This window comes from Gossypium arboreum, chromosome 7 (genome assembly GCF_025698485.1).
Source record: "Gossypium arboreum isolate Shixiya-1 chromosome 7, ASM2569848v2, whole genome shotgun sequence".
Classification (NCBI taxonomy): domain Eukaryota; kingdom Viridiplantae; phylum Streptophyta; class Magnoliopsida; order Malvales; family Malvaceae; genus Gossypium; species Gossypium arboreum.
Genome location: NC_069076.1, coordinates 49916062 through 49942298, shown reverse-complemented (window position 1 = coordinate 49942298; position 26237 = coordinate 49916062). Strand labels below are relative to the sequence as shown.

The window sequence follows — 26237 nt, the reverse complement described above, 5'->3', positions numbered from 1 at the left end:
AAAGATGTGCATATAGTCTCTTTACTTTTTAAAATTTAAGAATTTAGTCATTGTATTTGTATTATTAAAATTTAGTCTCTCTATTTTTCATATTTCAAAATTTAGGTTTAATTGTTAACATTGTTTTTCTTTTAAATTTGTTATTGTGACATTTTGAAATAAAAAATTTTATTCACTTGATGGCCATGTAATTAAAAAAAGATCTTATAATTAACTTGAATTTGACAAAAAAATGTTAACATTAAACTGAATTTTGAAATTTGAAAAGTAAAGAGACTAATTCTTGGAAATACAAGTACAGAGATTAAATTCTTAATTTTGAAAAGTATGAAACTATAGACATATTTTAACCTTTTATTTATCAAAATATGCTTTTAAGTTTATTTAGCTTTTCTACCTTTGAAATTTAATCCACCTCCATTTAGTTATCTCTTTTAGTTAAAAATTTTATATTTTTTAGATTTTAAAATTCAAGTCTAATTATGTATATATAAAAATAAAATTGATAATCATGTAAGAAAAAATGACTCAAGAATAAAGTTGAACTTAATAGAAAAAAATTAACTTAATAATTGAACTTATATTTTTAAATATGAAAAATAATATAATTAAATTCTTTAAAATAAAAATGCAAAAAAGTATAAACATCTTAAACAAAATTTAACTTTTTTTTTTTTTCCATTACCAGTTTATAAATTAAAGAAGGAATGTAATGTGGGGTTTGAAACGTTAATCCAAAATTTTTAACTAAAACAGATGTTGAAGTAGAGAATTTTGTTTTGATGGATTATTGGATATGGTGTTGGTGTGCGTTCTGTGATATTAGCGTGGTAAATTAGTAATATATGTCTGATTTTTAACATAATAGAAAAATAGATTAAATCTTCTTATACTTAAAGGAATAGGTCAATTTTTCATAAAGAAATAGAAACATGTTTGAAAATGCAGTCTACAAAAAGCATTTTCTTTTATAACTTAATATATTAATTCTTTTAGTTCGATAATTAAATGTTAGTAATTTTATTTTGAATTTTTAATTTAATTTCCCATCTATTAATATTTATAATTTTAATTATTTATTAATAAAACTATATTTTCTTCAAATTTATCCAAGCAACAAAGATGATTAGGCATGCATGAGGCACATGTCATGGGCCATGGGATGTTACGATCTTATCCATAATAACTTACGTATGCACGCTGTCTTCTTCTAAAACATTCACATGAAATTGAAGTTGGGATCATGCTTTGCTGACTTATGCGCATCCTTTCTACATGCCTCAACAACCGCACTACACATGTTTTCTTATCTACTCTATACTACAAGTTAGAAGAGAATCTGTTTGGACAAGAGGTTTTTAGGAAAAGTTTTTAAATTTTTCAAATGGATTTACGTGTTTAGGTAAATATATTGGAGAATTTCAAATTTTGTGAATAATTTCAAGAGTGATTTTAACAATTTAATTTCTTTTTCAAATTCCATCTAAAGGAATGATTTTTTTTAAATTTCTCGTAATTTTGCTTAATTTATTAATCCTTTTAAAATATATTTTTAAAGCTATTTATAATATTTTTACAAATTTAATAATATCCAAATTCGATATTTTTATATTATTTATTTTAATATAATTATTTTTAAATTTGTAAGATTCTAATAACTTAATTTTTAAATTAATTATTTATCTAAACAAAATAATTACAAAGGCTAGCATTTTGAATTGATAAATTTTAATGTGTTAACATTTTAAAAATCTCAAAAATTTAAAATTCTTCATTCAAACACATTCTAAGGGATTACAGCTTGACGCAAGTGTTATATATATATATATATATATATATATATATATATATATATATATTTCCTTTTAGCTTGCATTTTCAGGGTTCAAATATACTTCAAGTCTTTATATTTAGAATTTAGTTTTTCTATTTTTATTTTCAAAAATTTAATCTTTTTACTTTTTAAATTTAAAATTTAGGTCAAATAGTTAACATTGTTATGTTAAATTAATCGGTGTAGTATTTTGAAATAATAAAATACTCATTTGATAGACAAAGAACAAAAGAGAAGATATTGTAATGGACTTAAATGAAGAATTTTAGTAGTATTAAAAATTGAACTTACATTTTAAATTTAAAATAAAAGGAACTAAAATTTCAAATATAAAAAATATATAAATACTTTAAGCATATTTTAATAAAAAATTTATTTTACTAATTATTTACCCTTTAGAGTTTAGATCGTGTTTACATGATGTTAATTAGGATTTATACTTGATTTGCTAATAAAATAAGAATATTTTATTTTTTAATTATTTTAATTTAAATTAAAATTAAAATCAATTAAATTGTAATATATTTACAATTAAAATAATATTTATTGACTCGTGACATTAATTTAATAAATCAATTACATGTAAGTTATAAATATATTAATTAATTTTGTAAAATCCCAAAAAAATCGGGGCAATAACTCTAGGGATTAATTATATGGAGCATTATGAAATTATAGCTGAAATTTTAAAGTATACAATCATATAAGAAACCTTAGTCTCCTTGCAATTGCAACCATAGGAATAATATTGGTGCCATGGTGCCATCCTCAGTATACAATCACATCAGAAAATGAATTATAGCTCAAATTATAACTGTTTGATCCAAACAGTAGAACACATCTAAGTCCGTTGGATTATTTGTTTTATAGTTAAATAACAACAAACAGTCTTCATGGAGAGGAAAATGATTGATGGATGAAAATTCAATGTTGAAGGACTTGGGTAGCAATTAATTGAAGTCCTTAGTGGCTATTTTACCACCACCCAACATTAATTAGTGAGTGACAATGATCTTTGCCATGGAAATCCACTACCTAAATTCTTTAAGTAAAATCATGGCCCTTAACTTCTATTATTAAGGTTATGTTCATAACTATGTGGGAGAGAGAAACCAAATATATTTTCCTCATCTTTTCTTCTCAAGACCGAAGCTAGGAAGGAAGAAAAGCTTGGTTTTTTCTTTCATGGCTGTCCACTGGTTCAAGGAGAGCAAGCTTATTTTCAACAAATTTTCTTTCAAATTTGCAAGTATTAGCTAATTAAGTAATTTTGGAGGTTAGATGGATATGCCATTGTTAGTAAGTTGAAGCATGAAAACATGAAATCTTTGATTAATAATCTAAGTTGTAATTTTTTTTTTCATTTTCAATTCCATTGAAGGGAGATGTAACTAATCACTAAAAATTTTATTATAAAATCTAAAGTATATAAAAAGTTATAATTTTCTAAAAAACTTTAAGTGATGGCGTAATATAATCATCATATTTTAATAAAATTTAAGTTTTAAAATTAAATTAAAAAAATTGTTAAATTTTGAGACAAAAATAAACAAAAAGAAAACTCAAAATCTAAAATAATTTTTTTTCAAAATATTGATTTACGCGGAAGGAAATTAGCCCTTAGCTACCTACTAAAGGCAACAACCTCTTTTATTCTTTGATATATCTTGATTCCTTGCATATTAGTCCTTAAACAGAGCAGTTTACAACTTCGGCAGGGAATTGCTATTTATATTTATATTTATATTTTTATATAATATTAAAAGTAAAGAATAAGAATAATACGGTTTAAACTCATGTTAAATTAATATTTGATGAGAATTTTAATCATCATTCCATTCAAGTCAAGACTATTATATTTTCGTTTTAATTTAATTATGAAAATACATAAATAGAAGTATTAAAAAAAAATTATTATTCAGTTTATTTAATAATTTTTTCCACAAATAAACTACCTTAATTTATTTTTATGGAAATTTTAACTCCTTTGACCATAAAACGGATAATTTTGCTTACAACAATTTTAATATTTTATTTTTTTGAAATTGCAGACAAGTTTTACTTGTTTCAATTAAAATTTATCATTTATACTATTAATTAAGGTTTTGACAGACTAAACCAACTCAATCTGAAAATGACTAATACCCTACAAAAGTAACAAATATTAATATAAGGATATTTTTATATTTTTTCATGTTTTAAAATAAAATAATAATAAAATAGGATTTTCTTTTGATAAAATGAAAGAAATGGCTATTTTAATAACACTTGTAATAAAAATAAAAACTTAAAAGTGCAATTTAAAGATTAAAGTATAACTTAAGAACCAATTCACTAATAAAGTCTTAAATAAGTAATATATATAATTTTAATTTCTATTTGATTAATTCAAATTTCAAAATTAAAATATTATCCAACCAATCCAATATAAGTACAAAACCGTAATAAGTAGTCAAATAAATTTGGATTCCACCGGTCCGGCCAGCCTTTTAACCAATGCATCCGACTTAACGGTTATTCTAGTTAAAAGGGGAAAAGAAGCTTATTCGGTTTTGCTATAACATTATGGTGTTGGGGGGAATTTCCGGAGCAAGTATGAATGCAGTGTGACAGTGCTAATAATAGTAATAAATAAAAACTGCATGCTTAACTTCACCATTTACACCGCATCTGCGTGAAATAGAAATCATTCACCTTCCTCCACCTCTCATGTTAGAGTTGAGTGACATTTCAATCTCTTCCAGAGACCGGCTTTTCGTTTCAACCAGAAAGTAATACGCAAAAATTGCTGACAACACCGACACGCTGCCGAAACCAGCATAAACTGAAGCAACTCCAAACATTTCCACTAAGTCAAGGAACAGTAGCCCCACCAAGAAATTACAAACCTATATCATCAACACAAAGTTTCCATATTACTTGAATGTATAGGACAGCCAAATTAAACAAAACTGAAAATAAATATAAATCACATACCCAATGAACAGAGAAGCTCAAACTCATTATCTTTCCACGTGTCTTGCTGCTACTGAGTTCTGGAATTATGAGACCAGTTACTGGGCCTGCTCCAATTGCAAAGGTGAATATGTACCTACATGAAAGCATTTTGAAAGAAAACACTTATTAAATCTGAAACAAGAGATGCAAGTATCGGCAAGCAGCTCAGCTCTTTTATGGTCCCACCTAACAAGTAACATGTCAAACGCTTTTAACATATAAAAAGGCAATCCAAGGGTGTTCAAACCATAAGGGTCAGCATATCTGGCATTTAAATTACAGCATGTGAGGGGTCTCCTTACATGAGCGTCCCTAGAATGGATAAGTTGTGACTGAAATCTTCCTCTAATGGGTAATTGATAGCAAAAACAATAAGAAACATTGAAACTGCCTGCAAAAGGGAAGTTCATTGCTTAGTATTATTAGCATTGCATCAATCAAGGGAATATCTATTGGACCGAAACACATATATGCACGTGCAGTCACATGTTCATGTATGTACACACAGACTGCACTTTAAAGTTTCCTGGAAACTCACCAAAGTAAGAATTTCGGAGTATCTCAAATAGTACTATACTGTAATGTTTCATAAATTTTTAACTGTGGAAATGTTGGCAATTTAACAATATTTGACCTCCCTGCCATGTACATATTTCCTACATGAATGATCACAGTTCAAACTCTGTGCTTTTCTTAATTTTCCTTCAAAGAGGTGGTTTAGTATATTGATACTTAAGTTACTCGGACTGATGTGTGAGTGATGGGTATGTGTATGTATCCAACGTGGATATATTCAATCTTTTCTTTTCTTTTGAAAGTTTTCCCATGTATTTGAAGGATTCTTGGACGGTCATACCCACGTATAAATATTAGACATGGGTATTTTAACAAAACTAAAGTGTCAAATCAACATAAATTGGTACCATTTACTAAAATAAATTTAGAATAAAGATTTACTGTCTCACCATTCCCAGATAACTTCCAATGAGAAGCCTTCTCCTTCCTTGTGTATCCATAAGGTACGATGCGCAGAGTGCACCTGGAGACCACAAATTGACAATTGCGAGAGGTTGTTTTAATAAAACTAGTTTTTAATGGCACATTCATTGTATGTGATTTAATGCATTTAATATTTAATTAATTTTTAAATATTATATTTTTAATTACAATAATAAGAGTAAAATAATATTTCTTACTTGAATTATTAAATATAATTAAAATATATTAACTTTTCAATTGAAATATTATAATAGAATTTTTATTTTTTTAAATATATAATAGAAAATTTTCAAATAAAAATTAAAGCATTTTTAACATATTTAACATACAATATACTTTTACTTTATCTAATTAATGGAAAATAACAATATTCAAAATAATAACTAATTAAACTCTAATATTAATTAAGTGGTAATTAAAGTGTTTAGAATTCTATTCAAGTAATACCACTATTTACACCAATAAAATAAGCACAACTTTTGTTTACACCAAAATTTTTAGACTAATAATTGTAAATTATAATATTATAATTATCCCAACTTTTTCTTATAGTTTATGGTCTATTTTAAAATTAGCACAACTTTTTAACTAATAATTGTAATTTAAATTCTAATAAGTTTTAAATCAACTTCTATTAAATTATAATTATTTTTAAATGTATAATTATCACAACTTCTATTTTATTTAAACTTTTTAAACTAATAATTCTAAATTAAATATTATAATTATTTTTTAATGTGAATTTAATAATTGATGGAAAATAAAGGGTATTATCATCAGTTCAAAAGTTTTTCCGAACTCATGATTTTGTATATATTATAGATAAGAATTCAACACAGAGATTGGCAAACAAGAAGGGAAAAAAATACAAAAGCGTATCTCATACCTGCAAAATTTGTAAGTCCAACAAATAAACTTGCCAAAGCACCACTAGCAATTCCAACATCTTGAAATGTCAATGATGAAAAATAAAGAACTCCGTTTATTCCAGCAAACTGTTGAAGAACAAAAAGGGCTCCTCCAATGAAAGCAACTGAAACCAAAAGAGTATTAAAAGAAGTTTACCAAGAAACTAATATAAAACCTAAATAAGGAGTATCAAGAAAAATCTTAAGACTGCAAACGTAGAAGACCTTAATAATACCTCAAAATTAAACAAAAATAAAACCTCAAAATATTTACTTTTTATTAGGTGAGATTACCGAGAAGCATGCTGTCCTTTTAGCAGAAACCAAGTTGAAGGAAAAGTTAAACATAGAAATATCAGAATCATGACAAAACATCCAAAAAAGAAACCACCTTGATACAACCTCGAGAATGGGGCTCTTCCAGAAGCTGCATCCATCTGCTGTTCACATCAGTCCCATCATTGCTGATGATTGACTGGAATTCCTCAATAGCTTTGTCAATTTCTGAGTCTCCCCAAAGATTACGGATAATTGTTTGTGCATCTTTTATGTCCCCTACCTACGGAGATGCCAAACTTCTATGTTTCAAGAGAACATGCCAAGAAGTAATACATGTGTAGTTTGGTATTGACAAAAATAAGGGTCATACTCTGCATAACCAGCGGGGGCTCTCAACAGTAAATTGCATACCAAGAGCTAGAAGAAAACCAGGCATACTTGCTATATAGAACATTGTCCTCCACCTGGAAAACATTTTTCCTACTTTCTTTAGCAGTTTGAAGCAATAAAAACCTATAATTTGATTAAAGAAAAAGTTGTTCCATACATGACACAAAGAATAACTACAAAATGCACCCATAGACACAAAATTAATTGGGTGAAAATACCTACAAAGTCCCTCTATCATAAGAACTGGATCAAATTAGTCCAGTACTATTGAACAGATCAATTCAGTCTCTTTACTACTAAAAGGAATCAAATACGGTCAAACCGGAACAGATATAACATTTATTATTTAAAAAATGACATGAAAATTATTTTTTCTCATTTGCAGTTCAACTCCAAACGAAATATTTCATTTATAGAACTATAAAATGCTTTCAAAATATTACTCTGTTAAACAATAAATGACATATTTTAAATAGTAAATGTTGAAATTTGGCCTTATTTGATTCTTTTTAATAGTATAGGGGCTAAATTGATTCATTTAATCAATCTCTATAATAGAGGAACCTGCCAGGTACATTCACCAAAATAATTGTAATCATGCACTTGTGAAGCTTAGAAGTCCCCATGAGAACCTTTTTTTAAGCATAAAATGTATGTAAAGAAGATGAGCACAAAAAGGAATCTGCTCACAGGTAACAATGACAATAGAATAGAACTAGTAAACCTAGATAAAAGGTATTAAACTAGCACATAAATATACACTTATGATGCCTAGGAGTTCCTTGAAACCAAAGATAAGTAGTTTGTAAACAGAACTTCTGAGAAAATATACTGCATCAAACAAAAATTGCCGATAAAATAAACGTAAGAATGACAATAGCTGGAGAATACACTCACATAAATTATACATAATTAGTTTTACATGATGCACATTCATAATGGAGTTTCTTCATAATGAGCATATAAAGGTCAAAAGCATGCAAGACACATAAGTCAGTACTTGACAGTGACACTTTCTTGAAGGGTGTGAGGCTAACAGTCAAATTCTTCACAGCACTACAAGCTACAATAAGTTGAGTTTCTAGAGCTGCAACTTTGGTTCAAAGAGACCAAAGATGGTAACCACACAATTAGGATTGCTTTGAGTTCCTTTACACAATTGGGTTTCTTTCAATACTCATTAAAAAACCATGATTTTAAACCTATAAACTTATATGTAAATTACTCCAACATTATGATCTTTAGATTGCAAAAAAAATAACAGTGCAGAAAAATTTTCAGGTTTATATTATGATAGTTACATCTGAAGGGTCAAGTTAATCACTGTTTCAGCCAGATTCAACTAGAGAGGAAAAGGAAAAATATATGTTCCTCATCAACAACCATCATTGCTCTGAGAAAAGGAAAAAGGAGGAAGCAAGTTCTTACCAATGTGGATCATGTTCTGCTGGTATTCCAAGACACAATGAGAAAATAATTCCAAGGCAAGTGCCAATTTGGGACAAAGTGCCCAGTGAACCCCTGTATTTTGTTGGGGCAACCTATAGGGAATGAACAGAAAATGAAAAACATTAAAAATGGAATATCCTCTCCACAAATTCCATAAAAGAAGCAGCAAGTTTTATCAAACAAAAGCTTTAACCAAATCGTTCAGAGTAGAAATAGCTTCCTGCTCAGTTTACCAAGTTAATGTGTTCAAAGCACCTATATGCATTTCATAAAGTCATTGGCAACTATGGCAGAATAAGATGGTTAACCTACAGACAATAACATATCATTAAATCTGGAAAAATTTACCCGCCAATAACAATCTATGTACAGTAATTCCCTTTTTCTTTTATAATTTTTTTAATGAATACCCACTTTGACATCATTTACATCCATCTTACAAGGTAGGCTCATTAGGGGTGAGTGTTCGATCGAATCGAATCGAATGAAAAAATTTCGAAGTTAATCGAATTGACGAATCATATTTTATCATCCTAATTTGATTTAAATTTTCTCGAATCGAGTCGAGTGATATGGAATTCGAATCGAATTCAATCAAAAATATTTGTTCGAGTTAAATTTTAAAAAATAATTTTGGGTCTTTATAACCATTGTCACCCACCGTAATCAAATTTGTTATTAGCTTTCATCACCTCATAATTTATTTATTAATCTTTTATATACGAGTTAGCTTATTTGCTTGCTTAGTTGTTTAAATTATCTTTATGTAACCATTGTCACGATTGTCACTATGTATTTTGGAATTAAAAATATATTAAATGTAAAAATGTGATTTTTAATAAATGTTATTTTAAAGATAAAATGTGAAATTGATACTAATATAAAATTTTAACATGAATATTATATGGCATCATTAATAATTCAATTTTAATATAAATATTCAATATGACTAAACAATTCAATAATATAAATAATATAAAATGTGAAATTTAATTTAATAATATAAATAGTAGATATAAATAAAATTATTACTATTTATGTTTAGGGATTTTTTTTTGGATAATTTTGATTTTTTATTTGGGGGTAAAGGGTGAGAAGTAAAAGTTTAAGGGAAAATAAAAAGTTTTGGGGAGTAAAAGTTTGAGTGAAAGTAAATAAATGGGAGAATTTTGAGGTAAAGTAAATGGGAGAGTAAATTTTTGGTGGGAAATGGATTTTGGGTAGATTGGGGGTTGAGATAGGAGGGGAGTAAAAGTTTTGGGGGGAAAGTGGGAAAGAGTAAAAGTTTTGAGGGAAAAATAAAAAGGTTTGAGAGTTTGGGGTAAAAATGTAAAATATTATAGTTTGATATTCAATTTATTCGAATTACTCGAGTTATTCGAATTCAAAAACTCATTTCGATTCGAACTCGAAATTCGGAAAAAAAATTCGGGTTGACTCGAATAACTCGATCACCTCAAATAACTCGATTTGTTTAACTCAAAATTTGAAAAAAAAATTCAATTTTTTCGAGTCGAATCCAGTTTTGCTCACCCTAAGGCTCAGGGTACAATAAGAAGAAAAAAAAAGTAGCATTTTAAGAGTAAGAAGAGTTAAAAATCCCCTTATTCCTCATTTCAACAAAGAGTAAAATTCTAGATGTTATGAGATATAAGTAAAACTTAAAACCTAAAAGCCAGAATTCTTGTCATTAAGCAGTACCTCTGAAATATAAATTGGAACAAGAACTGTGTTCACACCAATACCAAGGCCAACAAGAAGTCTTCCCAGCAGTATTTCATTTAAGGAATGCGCTTGTGCACTGTCACAAATTGAAGAGTCAATCAAGATAGGAAGGAAAAAAACGGTTTAAGGACAACAGAACTCAATAGTCTATATTCTAAGGAAAGACTTACTGCAGCAACATAAAAAACAAAGAAATACGAAACAACTTAATTAAATACGAAGAAACCATATATTTCAACTTTTTCTTTTGTGCCCTCTGGAGCAGTTTATTCTGTTATTCATATGAGTGTGTTGCATGTAAGAAGCATTGAGTTACTTTAGTGGTCAAAGTAAAATAAAAAAGTACAAAAAAGAATCATCTGTAGTGATTCTTTTCCAATAGATCTATGGTGCAACAAAATAATAATTCTGATGTACTTATCCTAGTAACATCAGTAATAATTAATGGTAAGTGTTAACAGGCTGTAAAACATACTGTAATGTATTTAAAAAGCTCCAAAACAATCCCTACAAACTAAAAAAATTGTTTCAAATCATCAGACCATTAAAAATCTACCGTTAACTTGATGATTTGGAGAAAATATATTCATATCTAACTGGCTTGCTCATAACCCGACCCGACCCATGCAAAAAACCCAATTATCCCAAAAACAAAACATGCCATGTATCTGGTGTGGCTGAAAAAAGTAAAATCTTTGAAAAGATAAACATTCTTAAGCAATCAAACTAGCTCAAGCAATTTCAGAACAAGAGTAATCAAACTGTTCATTGTTTAAGCTGCATTCAATGAGCAATGGAGCTAATAAATAAAGATATGTAAATAAAACTTCAAGAAAATATTCAACTAATTGTACTTTTGAGAATAAAGAAGAATTGGAAAGAACGAGAGTAATTGTGTTGCGTGGAACTACAGCGTGAATTGCTAACTTAAATATTTCTAAGCTATAAATAGAATGAGATTTTTTATACAAGGGATTAGGCATTGGGGGATTTCAATTAGAAATCTTTCCTCTTCTCCTCTAGCTTTTCTGATTAATGCCCCAAATTTTTCATTAGATATATTGCGATGAAGTTAACTTGGGGTTGGGGAATTTGGAGATTTGGATTTAGGGTTCTGAGGGATTGGCAGGGGAGAGTCACAATAGTTGAAACTTCTATTGTGGCCGGTGGCCACACGGTAGTTCTAAGATTTGGGATGGTTGGGTTTTTTCCATGGGCCGGATCATGGGTAAAGCAGTTAGGTATGATATATTTTGTGCAAACTATCAACAACTTAATGGAAAATTTTAACATTATCATGATTTGAACAAATTTTTAATGCATAAGAACTAATTTGGAGTAATTTTTAGTAGAGGAACTAAAATGAACTTTACACAGTAGTACACTTTGACCCAATTCTTACCATTATAAGAGTAAGCTCAGAAAGCATCTGAAGGGCCAAGATATAAATTGGTTTACATGTTTAAACACACTTTCAAACACATAAAGTACAAGAAGCTACTGTAATATGTGTCCTATAAGTTCTACCTAGATAAATACAGAATGAAATAACAGATGGGGTGTGAAACACACAAAAGAAATAAAAGAGTACAAAATAATTATAGTACTGTTTAAATGAACTCCACATTTCACTTGGCATAGAGGAGATAAAATGCATTGCTTGGATTACCAATGCCTATATGTTATTCTCACCTCACAATTGCACCAAGTATCAATGGTATTGTGTCAATCTGAAAGGTCCGGCGACAACCTAGTTTGTCCACCAGTGAACCACAACTCAGGCTTCCAATGAAAGCTCCAGCAATGAATATGCTTACCACAATCCCCTCAAGAATTGGATCTCCTTCGAAACCAAGTTCTCTTGCAATTGAAACGATTGGACCATTCATTACTCTGCAAAACAAAGAATGCAATTTTGTGAACTGACTCTTTGACAAAACAATTTTACTCTTTAAAAATATCATTGATTTTCAAGTTACACCTATGTTATGGTGAGTATTGAATACGTGTGTGAGTCCAATATGGGCATACTCAATATTTTTGTTTCTATTTTATTTCTTCACATATATGATCATATCCCATACCTATGTCAAACACAAGTGTTGGACATCGGTACTTTAGGGAGAATTAAGAGACCGGGTATATGAATTCCTTCCATACACTCCCGATGAAATTTTAACACTCTACAACCAGGTTTATACATTAAAAGACAATAATTCAGTGTTTAGTTTCCTTATTTATAGTTTTTTATGGAATATTTATAGTTAAATAAATAAAACTCTTGTAAGCATATAAATCAGTTAGCAACATAATTTCCAATTTCTCAACAGCTAAAAGAGCGAGCAACTAATTAGAAAGAACAATAAAGCATAAAAAAAAAATTCAATAAGAGCTGAATTAAGCTCCAGAATATTCAAATGCTTCATTGCATAGCAAAAAGAGCAAGGAAAAGAAAACAACAATTAAATTTTCAGAAAGAAAGAACAATGTTTTTATTAAAAAAACACTTACCCTATGTGATAGCCGAAAAGGAAATTGGACATTGAAGCAACCAAAACGTGAGGGAAAGTAGGAAGCCATCCCAAATCAAAGCTTTGATCATCGTTTTTTTCTTGATTACGTAAATCTTCATTATCTGCAATTTAAACCCTAATCAGATATTAACTACAAAAATTCCACAGAATCTTGTCCGTCGATTGAATTTGACGAAAGCCAATAAGCCGAAAAATAAATGATAGTAAAAACCTGGCTCCTGAGTCTGCAACTGCTTCTTAGTCGCCGAAGCTTTCAACTTTAGTGACGGCAAGGGGAAACCAAAACGAAAGGTTTTGGGTTTAAGGAGTACTTTGGGGCTTAGATGAGAGGTGAAGAATAGGGGAACCGGGACGACCGGTCGGTGGAGTACGGTGGCAACCCACATCGAGTGAGAAATCGAGGAGAGAGAATGGGAATTGAAGTGTTTTTTGTTTATTTTTTTCCTTCAATAATTAGATAGAAATGATAGGATAAAGCCAGGTGGCGTAATTTGTTAGCTCTGCAAGGAAGGAATAGGATAAAACGGTCATAAAAAAAAGAGTAACAAATTGGCGGGAAACACGAGGGCATAGTTCAACAGTATACCGGCAAGGATGAGAGCATTTTAGTGACATTTTCTTTAGCATGACGTAATTTACTTATTTGTGGATACTTTTTATGCAAGGATATTAAATTTTGAAATGTTAAAGACGTGGTTTAATCGTAAAATGCCATGAGTCAGAACTTTTTACTTCTAAATAATCGAAGGGATCTCATATTAAATAACTAAAATCCAAATAATTGAAAATTAGAAGAAAGAAAACCGTGAAATCATGTTAACCTCACATCTAAAACCCATAAATTCAAAATCAATTAAAATGTGTAATTTGTAATATATACTTGGTACAATTATATATATTAAATTTGAATTTTAGTTTTTATATATATAATAAATTTTAATTTGGATTCAATTCTACACATTTAAAAAACAAATAAATATATTTATTTTCATATTGAATTAATATAATTGTTTTGTATATAATATCAATGTGATTTGTGTTAATTCAATAATATTGTTAAAAATTTGTAAAATTGAATTAAATTAAAATTTAATGCATAAAATTGTATAAAATCAAAGTTCATATATGATAATGCACATTGAATCAAATTTCATATATGTTTTGATATTTATAAAAAAAAATTAGCTATGAAATCAATATTAAAGAACTTTCGGGAATGTTTGGTTCAAGGAATATAATATAAATTTTCGTAATAGAATTACAAAAAACGTAAGGTTGTATATGGTATGTTACATTACTTTGATTGGCTCATTTGATTGGAATGTATTATCCAACACTACGTTTGGTTCGCTGACATAAGGTTGTCGATGGTATGTTACATTATCTTGTTTGGTTCATTTGGTTGGAATGTATTATCCAACACTACGTTTGGTTTAATGTAATAGAATTGAGTTGTAATACAATAGGGCTGTAATCAATAATTCAATGTTTAGTTCAATGGAATTGAATAAAACTGTAAAGTATTCTTATGTTTGGTTGAATGGAATGTTGTTATAATAGTATAAGGAAAAAATTGAAATGATTGGAGTACCCTTATCAATTTTTTTGTAAGTAGATAATTATTGTTATTGTTATTAAATTTTAATAGGATTATTATTAAAAATAATTTAATCATATTTTAATAGAATTATTATTAAATATAATTTAATAAAAATAATAATATTTTAATATAATTATTTTTATATTAAAATATTTTTATTTTAAATTATATTTTGATATTAAATATTTTATATTAAATTATATTAAAATATTTCAAATATTTTATTTTTATATTTTCTAAGTCCAAGTTTTAAAGGACTAATCTAAAATTAATTTTTCTTTATTATTCAATGTTGCATGGAATAGTCATTCTTTAGTGATACCAAAGAATAGCTATTACAAGAAGACAAGTAATATGGAAGTAATGGTCATTCCATTGAATGAGTATTACGTTCAACTAAACAAACGAATGATTTACCATTCAATGAATAATGGGGGAATGCTATTCTATTCTTCCCCTATAACACCTCAAACTTATATCCGTCGTCGAAATAAGGTTACGGAGTATTATTGTGAAAACGTAACTTATAATCATTCATTTCTAAACATTTCATAAATCATATCTTAGCCCATTCAAACACATGCATATCGTCCCTTAATTGAGCTCTCGAGGCCTTAGAAGCACTTTAAAAACAATTTGGGACTAAATTGGAAACATTTAGAAATTTATGGAAAAAGATAAAAAAAATTTACACTGCAGGGTCACATGGCCATGTGGCCAAGCCATGTGTATCGTACCTCACACATATCGTCTTGGTGGTTTGCATCATTGGAACATCTTAGTGGCTCACTCCACACTTATTACTTGGCGGGCCTCTTGTCATAGCTAAGCTATGGTCTCACACCTTTTTTACCTTATTTTTTATGTCCCATCGACTTACCCTGTGTTTATAGTCCAAATGGACTCTATTTGTGTTTAATATACCAGCAAGCTATATATGTTCTGTGTTTATTGTCCTAGCGAACTATTTCTATGGATGCCATGGAGTCTTTCATCCATGGTCTTACACCGATTCGTTATCCTAGCATACTATCATATGATACCATGGAGTCTTTCCTCCATAGTATTACTCATTATACTTGGTTGCCATAACATCTTTCATCTATAGTCTTACACCGTATGCCTTATACCTTACATGATGATGCCATGGAATCTTTTATCCATGGTTTTACGCTACGTACCTCATACTAGACTACTATAACATCTTTTATTTATGGTCTTATGCCATATATCATAGTCACGGTGTCGCCCTAAAGGACCAATTGATACTACCTTGGTGGTAAATACTTTTCCATATTTATCATTTTTTGAATCCTTCTCCCATTATCTCTTTTACACCACCTAACTTTGATTCTTGAACACCGCAATATTCAATCCGTAAGGCCTGGAGCTTCGCCCGTGGTGGTAACTAATAGGGTCACTTCCCATTTCCCTTTCTAACTTCATCTATACCATAAGGTTTTTCCCACAGATTTCATGCAAAGCATGCATATATCATCACATTTCATGACTACGTGATGTACACCATATTATGACCATTTCATGCTTACTAACATGCATCTACGAGTATCCATGTTTATGCAAACATGGCATACTCAAACAACATAGATCGTAACATCCATGGTTAGAGTTTTAGAAACTCACCTAAAGCTTCATTGCTTCCACAACTTAGCTTTCTCGAACGTTAGAGCTTCCATTCTCTTGGCAGCTAAGTATTACAACTAAAAATCTACTGGTTAAACTTGCATTTCATCTTAAAAGTTTAGCCTTTCATAAGCATGCAGAACCCTTAAATTAGTTCTAAAAATCCATGACGTCATTTACTTAGCCGTACATATACTGAAAGTCTTAAAATCTTACCAACATACTAGTTTCCCAATTTTTCCAACTTAATCCTCATGAAGTTTTCTCCATGTAGAACCTTCCATGGCCTCTTCTTCTTCAAAGCAACCGAAGAAAGTGAAAAAGAGAGAAAATGAAACAGAATCGGGAAGAAAAATCATCCTCAGAAGCCATTTCTTAGCTATTTATAGTCCTTCTTGCTCTATTACTAACCTCATGAGAATCGTGCATTCACCATCATTATGTCTCCCATAATGGAACCAACTAGTTCCTTTTAAATTGAACTAAAATTGGATCTCAACCATATCCAATTCAGTTTCTAACTTCCTTATTTCTTCCAATAGAGGTTGCCAACTTGCAGTCTCTTTTAATTTAGTCCTCTAATTATTTTAAGTTTCTGAGTTAACTGGAAATTGGGTGTTGCAGAACCTTTGAGATGTGACGTGAGATTCATTTCTATTACTGTAGACTTATGGTAGACCCTTATCCATTCTATTCATTCTAATGGTTTAACAATTGAATCAAGTTGTTGTTTGTTCTAAATAAGATCATATGTATTAATAAGTGAAACAAAAGGATAATCTATTGATGCCTTATGTTAGTTATAAGGAAATTAGGAAAAAGAATTGTTGCTACAAGAATGTTATTCGGTAACCTTTTAGATGAAATTTTAAGGACAAAATTTTCTCAATAAGGGAAAAGTTGTAATACCCTAAAATTATTTACTAGACATGTGGCACTACTTGATAGCAAATATAATAAATTTTTGAGAAAATTCATCAGGTAAATTAATTGTTATGAAAGTAAAGTGATTTTGGATATACGAATTTTGGATATATGAATTAATGAAAAGAATTTTAGAAGTGAAAATGTAATGAAAGGACCAAATCACAAATTTCGAGAAGTTTAACAAATCACAAATTTCGAGAAGTTTAAGGACTAAAGTATAAAACTAACCAAAATAAGAAAAGTGAGTTATTATTGATTAGTTGACATAAGAATAAGATGAAATTTGTATTGGTATGATGAGAATAACATTGTGGACCAAACTAAAAGAAATTCAAAAGTACATAGACTAAATTGTAAATTTACCAAATTTAATAGATAAAGGGGCGAATAAGTAATTTTCACCGTCCACAAATTCATATTAAAGGTTGTATGTGAATTTTGAGATTTGGTTTTGTTAATTACCTACTATGGTGAAGAAATTGTGTTTAGAAGCATAAAAGGGACAAAAATATAATTTTGCCCCAAAGAGCACTTTTGTCAATTCTCAAAATTTTTATAATAGAATATTATTTACACAATAAATTTGATATATGGAATTTATTAGACCATTTGGATCATACTTTCGAAGAGTGGACCATAATTTATTTAACTTTGAACTTAGAAATTTGTATGTGGGTAGCCTAACTATGAGATTTTGAAAGAAAAGAATGAGGGAGATCAACTACCCATTTAGCCATGGAAGCTGGCAATGCCTCCCCATGTGAGAGCTGAGTCCCTTTTTCTTCCTTTCTTGTTTTCCTTCAATTTTTTCTTAAAAATTTCAACACTCTTTGACTTTTAATGAAATCATTTGGAAAACTTCCATCCAAATTCATTTCCTTCATCATTTTCATCAAATTCATGGTTCTTGAAAGAAAAATGGAAGTTTCAAAATGGTAAGAAATGAAAATTTCCACCTCCCACTCATACCGTACATCAAGACAGGTAAGGGGTGTTATAGGTACCTAGAGTACACCAATACCTTTCCCCTTGGCAAGTGTTAGTGCATTGTTTTGATTGTTTTGAGCTCTTTGAAGCTTGCATTTGATCATAAACATCTTTGATCACCTACGAAAAATTTCTAAATGGTTTTAAGATGTTTTTAAATTCTTCAAAATTATTTTGTATTGTTTCTAAGATTTTAATTAAATCTTTTTAAAGTTCTATTTCTTAAATGTTCTTGAGATTTTGTTACGTATGTGTTCTAGTAACATCTCATATCCATATCGGATGTCGAGATGGATAAGAGGTGTTATAATACAACTATATATAAATTTATGAAAAAGATAATTTATAAAATAAATATAAACTTGAAAAAATTATAAAAATTAAGACCATTTAAATTAAAGATATTTCTTATTAAAATTATAATTTTTAAAAAGTATTAATTTTAGATTTTTAATGTTTTTTATCATGTGTCGTATTGAGAGGATGCCACGTGTTGCCATTTGATTGACTATTAGTGCTATGTCAACAGAAATTAAAAGAGTTAATATGAAAGTACCGAAGTGTGTGACAAAATACAAATTTAAGAATCAATTAGGTCCAAAAATAAATTAGATACCAAATAGATAGAATTGGACATATTCAAGAAGTAAAATATATATTAACCCTTTTGCAAGATTTTTAAAATTAGATCAATAATTGAATTAGTCAAATCACTAATTTTTAATTGACAATAAAATAGTAAAAATAACTCATTATGGTATTATTTAAAATAGATTAGGTAGTTGACCATTTTGCACATTTGAATGTCACAAAATATTTAAAATTTTATATTATTTTTAAAAAAATCTTTTAAAACATTTATTTTTCATATATTTTTGGTAAAGTATCCTCTTAGGAACATTACTATTTTGGCCATCTCTAATTTTTTTTTTTGGTTAATGTTGCCACTCGAAAATAAATCTTGATCAAACTGGCCACTTCACTATTAAATGGTTACAGAAGACTAACATCACATTCTTATCTTAGTCACTCTAAAATTAGGATAAACTATCTATCAATCATTTTAAATAGGGATCGTTCTTATTTTAATTGTCTTGAAAGTTTTTCGTACAAATGAATCATTAGTCTTTCATTACCATTTAATTATAGAGTGACCAATTTAATCAATTTCTTTTCTTTTTAGTGACCAAATTAATAAAAAGAAAATTTTGAATGACCAAAATAGGAACAACCCCTATTTAGAGTGACTAAAGATGTAGTTCAACCAATTTCCATATTCCATCTTCTTTCAAGTTTTGACTTCAGATTTTTTTGGTGAGTTTTCGAATTATCTTCTTCATATTTTGTTTGAAACCTATTTTTCACAACTCTAAGTTTAACCTTCAAACTGTTGGCTTTAATCTATTTTTATGTTTTTGTATTTAAAGGGTGCACAGAATAGAGAGTGAACAAAGAGAAAGATGAAGCAAATTTGAAAATTCAATAAATTTGGGCTGTTCAAATGTTTAAAACAGAAATCGACTAAGGCGGAAGAAATTAGAAAGCTTCTCCCTTTTGTTTTGGTTCAGGGCCAGGTGTATGCTGCCTACTAGGGCTGCATTTATTTATTTATTTTGTTTTATTTTTGCTTGGATTGGGTTTAGTGAATTGCAAGGGTTTGGGCTGGTTTTAAGGGATTTTAATTAGACAAATGGTTTTTTTTGTTTGGGCTAGAAAAATTTAGCCCAAAACTTTAAAATAGCTAGAATTGTATTTTTTAAAAGAAAATTAACAACAAAATTTAATCAAAATAGTTAAAGACATCAATTATTTGGACTAATTAATATTATTTTGAAAATTGAGAACTAAATTATGTCAAATTAAAATATAAAAAAATAAATCTCAAATGTTATCATAATATAGGGATTAAAATTAAAATTTTATCAATATAATTATTAAAAAATGAATAAAAGGTGATTGAAACATGTGTCACGAGGAAGGCGCAATACTTAAAAGTATTCATAACATCTTCTCAACAGTAAATAAGAAGACAAAACATGTTTCAACATGCTCAAACCCATATTCTTTTGCCCTAACAATAATATCAATACCAGTCGAACTAAAGCTCAATTGATTTTAAACAATTTTTAACTTTGAGTAATTTTGGAATAATTTAGCTAATTGCTCTCCAATTCGTATTATGATTGGCACATAATTATTTAATCACATTTTAAAGTACTATATTATCTTCAAATGCATAAAAAAAAAATTCTTAAACGATAATATATTATCGAGACTCTATTTAAGTACAGAGAGGATCTTTAATACTTATAGCAAAAGAATACCCTTCTTGGAATGAAATAAAAATTTTCAAAATGCAATCTTCTATTCTATCAACAATACCAATTAAAAAATATTTCTTTTGTTGGGAATTGTTTTCATATATTAAAAGTAAACTCATTTTAATTGAACTTCTGGATAACTCAAGATTATTTGATACCATAAATTGTAGTCTTAATATTTTTAATTGATATTAAAATTTTATTAAAATAAAAACTTTTGTAAGTGACCAAACACATCTTAACTAAATAAAAATATATATTAAAATTTGTCAAGCGATCAAAAACCTCCGCAATTAGAATTTGGTCATAAATTTGTAAATCAAGGATTCAATTTCTGAACACAAATAGGGGCTAAAATTTTGAAAGAAAAGGCGAAATCTGAGGATATGATTTCATCGACGTATCTGTCAGAAGGGAAAGCGAGTGTTTGTTTTGACGTAGGAACCAACCAACTTTAATACGGAACCGAACAAGGATATGGCATGCCGAGGTAGGGCTCGGCCCATGTGTTGTAAGTGTAACCCACCGATCCACGACAAAGGTGTTGCCACTTGCCCCCTCTAGTTTGTATAGCTCCAAAATAACCCCACCAATTAGAGCTATGAAATTCATCCCTGGAAACTGTAAAAGCAAGCATTAATTCATCTCAATTCCTCTTCAAATGAGTTATGGATGAAATATGGCTTTGCCAAAGTTTTATTTAAATGAGATAACCACGTCTTTCTCAAATCAAATCTATACTACTTATTAAATATTTTATTAAATTTATATCATTTTCAATCGAGGTATCAACACGGTCAAAAATTTATGAAAATACCATTTTATAATTAAAATAAATTATATTATTTGAAGATATTTTTTATTTAAAAAGAATAAAAATATATGCATATAATAATATTTGAATCGGAACAAATTGCGTTAGTAAAATTATTAATTTACAACTCAACTAAAGTTTTATTTTAATATTTTTATAGATTTTAGTTTTTATTATACACATTTTCTTACCTCTATCAATTGTACATCTATACTATTATTTAAGTTTCTGACTGAGTTAGTGTCACGAGTCAATCAAACACCAACTCGGTTAGAAGACTTAGAGAAACGTCATTCTGTAATTAAAATAAGTTACAATATTCGACAGGTATTCTAATCACTTTTCTTTTAAAAAATCAATAAAAAATTATTATTGGTTGGATTTGAACCCACACCAATTGCATTAATAAAAATTTTAACTTACCACTGAATTAAAATTTTATTTTAATACTTTTGTACATTTTAATTTTATTATACATATTTTATTACCTCCATTAATTTTATATATTATATTAATAATATTGTACTTGATTGAGTTGATATCATAAGTTAATTCAGCACCAACTCAAGATTACGACAACACCATGATAAACAATTTAGTCTAATCTTTTGTTTTAATATCGTATATATTTTGAGTATTATTATTAATTAGTTTCAAACTATCGTTTCATTATTTATTTTATATTATTTTTAAATACACATTTATGTTCTAAATTTATTATTTCCAGACGCATATGCATGTGATAGAATTTCTAGTCTTGATAATTCAGTTTAAAATTTAAATTTCTTTATTAAATAAAATTACATTTTTGGTTCCTCTTAATGGCAATTATAGTGAAAACTCTTAAAATGAGAATCATGATAATCAAATTATTTCTAACACTAGATCAAAATAAATAAACCTAAATCTTAAATTTAAGATTTAATCCATTTCACTAAAATAAATGGCACAACACCTAATCTAAATGTTTCTCATTTCTTTTTTCATTTCACCGTGGAATACAAGTTTTAGGCTGAAAAAAATTGGATAAATTTTTTAAGCCAAAAAATTGGAAACAGATTTACAACATAATTAAACAATTTGAGTATTTGCTATTTGTCTTTCTTTCCTAAAAAAAATTGTAGAGCATTTCACTTTAAAAAATTTGAGATTTTTAATGAGGTTTCTAAGGAAGTTACTAACTTTCTACAGGAATATAAAGAAAACGGTTGGTTTATATAATTGATCTTGTTCATTTCCTTTTCATCAAAAAAAAAAAAAAGAGATTTTTTTCTTGGTTGATGAAAATAACTCACAGAATTAAAACAATACAACCAAGCACTAAATACCTAATTATTTTTTAGTGAAATTCTCTTTAATTTTTTTTTAGGAAAAAAGTAAGTATCAAATATCCAAATTGCTTAGTCTTTATAACATTAGTCTCTTTCTTTCTATCATGTTATAAATTTGCTTCCATTTTCTTAAAAAAAAAAATCTAAAAGTAAGAGATTATCTAAAAAAAAAAAACAATTCACCAAAAAACTTGTATTGCTCGATGAAAAATAAGAAAAAGAAAAAAGAAAGAGTGTTGTGCTCTTAATGTTAGTGAGGCATGATGGAACTTTGACTACTTTTGTTGTTGCATTTCATGTTCAAACAATATATAGAAAAACAATTTTGGTGTAGTAAAAGATTTTGTTCTAGCATGTTTAGCTTTTTAATCACATGACTTATTATTTAATCTTGTTGAGCAACAAGTGAGAATGTAATTTCATGCTATAACATATGATCATTATCTTCCAATCGACAACAATAGAGGAGGAGGAGTTTGAAACTTTTGTTAATACTCACCTTTACTATTATCCTTATCTTCCAAAGTATTTGTAGTTGTTGAGAGAATTAATTATAAAAGATTTTTTTTGAGATAATTACTTTAAATATTTTATATAATAATTTAAACTTTTAAATAAGAGTTTAGAGTTTATTAAAATATGTCGAAGGAGTTGTTTGTATCAACATATAAATAGGCTTGGTTGCTGCACATTGTTGAAGTATTTTTTTTTTCAACACTATTTTATGTAATGTTTGGAAAATTTCATTAAATGTAAAGTAAGATATTTGGGAGAGAAAGAAGTTAGAACCAAACTATTTTAAACTGCGGCAAACTGAGGCTTTTTCAAGGTAAATTAAATCTTAAATCTAAGGCTTAGATTTATTTATTTTGATCCAATGGTTAAAAACATTTTAGTTCTAATAGTTCATATTTTAAGAATTCTCACTATATTATCACCCTCACAAACATTAAAAAATTGATTTAACTTATTTTAATACAATTTTTAACTTTCAAATGTTTGAAATTTTATCCCAGCCCTTCATCTAAGAATGACAGTAGGTTGGATATCTGCAACTTTTGGATTATCTAAATCAGTAAATCTGCCTAAAAATTTAAACCTGCAAATTATCCAAGTATTACTATCTAAATTCGAATCTGAATTAAATACCATTATTCGTCGGTTATCCAAATACGCAATTTTTTTTTTTGAATTTAACATTTTCAATCATATTTTGGATATCCAGATCTGCGAAATTCAATAAAATCAAACAAAAAATTACTTTTAAATAAAATTTGTTTATAATTGATAATAAATAAATACAAATTAAAAATTTATTTAATAAAATAAATTAAACATAATAATTTCACAAAAATTAAATGTACAAGTAATCTAAATTTAACAGTTTCAATCATATGACAAATGTCTAAATTCAAAAAATCTGAATCCACAAGAATAATATAAAATCAAAGAAATATTAATTTAAAATAAATAAATTCAAATTAATAACATTAGTTAAATAACAATCCAAACAAATTAAACATAACAATTTCACAACAATTTAAATAGTACCTAACAACATTATTATAAAAAACCTACCAACTTAAAGATAAGAATTCCAAACAAATTAAAAGTTCCATAGCAATCCAAAATAACTTAATTACTTAACCTATGCTATTTGTATATATTATAATCTACAATAAAGTTAGTTACATGTTTAGGGTTGTTTAGGGTTTAATATTAAGTACCATTAATATAAAATGTACATTATAATGTCGTAATTGTATATAGAGTTCCATATTATTAATAATTTATCTTAATAATATAATGTTAATTGTATATAATATAAACTACCAAAAAGTTAGTTATGTAACCTCTCAAACCCAGCTTAGACATTATGGTCAAATCAGGAAGACCACATTGGACACCTTAGTGTCGAACCTACCCAACGATAGTTAAAAACCTTCAAGTACTCCTTTTTATAAATCGCGGTTTCTATTGCTAGCTTTGGAAAACGTCCGTTTACTTAGTCCAACCATGCTTAGGTCAAATTAGCAAATTAAGTGAGTTTTTGTAAAACCTTACTAATGGTGTTGCCTTTGAAAAATCATTTTGTTATCTTCTTAGCAGCGGAAATGTACCATTACTAGTCAAATTATTAATTTAGCCATATATCATGCATAGTCCTTTTCAACATATTTATAAAAATCGTGTATCTATACAAAATATGCGTGTCATGCATGCATGAAAAACTCCTAAATCTCAAACAGTCCCAAACCATAGTTTAAAGAAACTTTACAATCCAAAACCAAATAATAATAAAATAACCAAAAAAATATTATTAAATTAAAATAATATGATGAAGTAAAGTCTGAAGTCAGTCGTACGTCTGCATGCCGATTCCGATCCTAAGTTCGATCATTACCTGAGAAGTTGAGATAATGGGGTGAGCTTAACAAGCTCAGTGTGAGACTAAACGAGTATTAAGCATTCATACAGGCAATTTCATAGAGGTACCAATAGCACAATCAAACATTAACAATAATAATTTTCAAATGCACATGATCGTGAAAAATGTAAATGTGAGATCCTATCCATACCATCTGCTACATACCACGAGTTCCCCAAAACCCATTTGACAAACTCCAACGTATGTGAGCAATGCTCGATGTGGTAAAACCATCTATAATCAATAATGCAATGAAACTGCCAAAAAAATAATGCAATATAATCGCCAATCCCCACGGTACTCCAAATGTAATGCACTGACTAAAAATATATGCAGCTTAATATGCCACCGGTACTCCACGGAACTCCTCCATTAACCATAAAATCCCATCAATGCACATGCAATGTGTCATACAAATTCATACATAATCATATTTCAATACTTTTCACATTTATTCGACATGTTCAACATGTCTCAATAATCATATATTTTAAGAAAAAGAAAACAGTGTTCCAATTTTCAAATTACCATTAAGATGGCATCTATCAATATCGTTCAATTCACATACTTTACAAATTTCATTGTGCACCAATAGCAACCTCCGGTATATATACCATAGTAAATATTTCATGCATTTAAATCATGCATAAAACTAATATCTCAACATTTCACACCATTCAATCAAACGTTCTCATATCACATAATATAACTATGTATAACAATCTCAATTACACATTCATACAGTCAAACTAGTAATTTGCCAACGTATCAATCTTTTAAGGCTCGAAATGTATCCGGTTCAATCACTCGCAAAACTAATATTTTGGCCACTATGCCAAACCAATTAGCAAACTAATTTATAAAATATAACATAACATTTATCATTATCAAACAAATTTTACAACTTTAGGACCAACACCTTATTTTTCGCTTTCTCGCAGCACCCTAGTGAATCTTCCAATTTTGCTTAATAAACCTTTATACGATCTTAAACCAAAATTTTTAGTATAAATTCAATCAATTTACCACTTAACCAACTCCCAATTACCCACTTATGGGTTCAAACCAAT

At 28.3% G+C, this 26237-nt stretch overlaps 1 protein-coding gene across 1 annotated transcript; it reads right to left on the bottom strand.

Annotated features, from left to right (window-relative positions):
* Nucleotides 1-4164: 4164 nt before the first annotated feature.
* Nucleotides 4165-13745, bottom strand: LOC108473502 (probable plastidic glucose transporter 1). Its single transcript, XM_017775138.2, has 12 exons — nucleotides 13327-13745; nucleotides 13093-13216; nucleotides 12274-12474; nucleotides 10558-10657; nucleotides 8836-8948; nucleotides 7388-7481; nucleotides 7141-7297; nucleotides 6717-6863; nucleotides 5797-5870; nucleotides 5134-5222; nucleotides 4811-4925; nucleotides 4165-4722 (listed from the first exon to the last, which is right to left on the bottom strand). Exons 1-12 carry the CDS (start codon nucleotides 13499-13501, stop codon nucleotides 4525-4527), a joined length of 1587 nt encoding a protein of 528 aa, XP_017630627.1. The 5' UTR covers nucleotides 13502-13745; the 3' UTR covers nucleotides 4165-4524.
* Between the last annotated feature and the right edge of the window lie 12492 nt (nucleotides 13746-26237).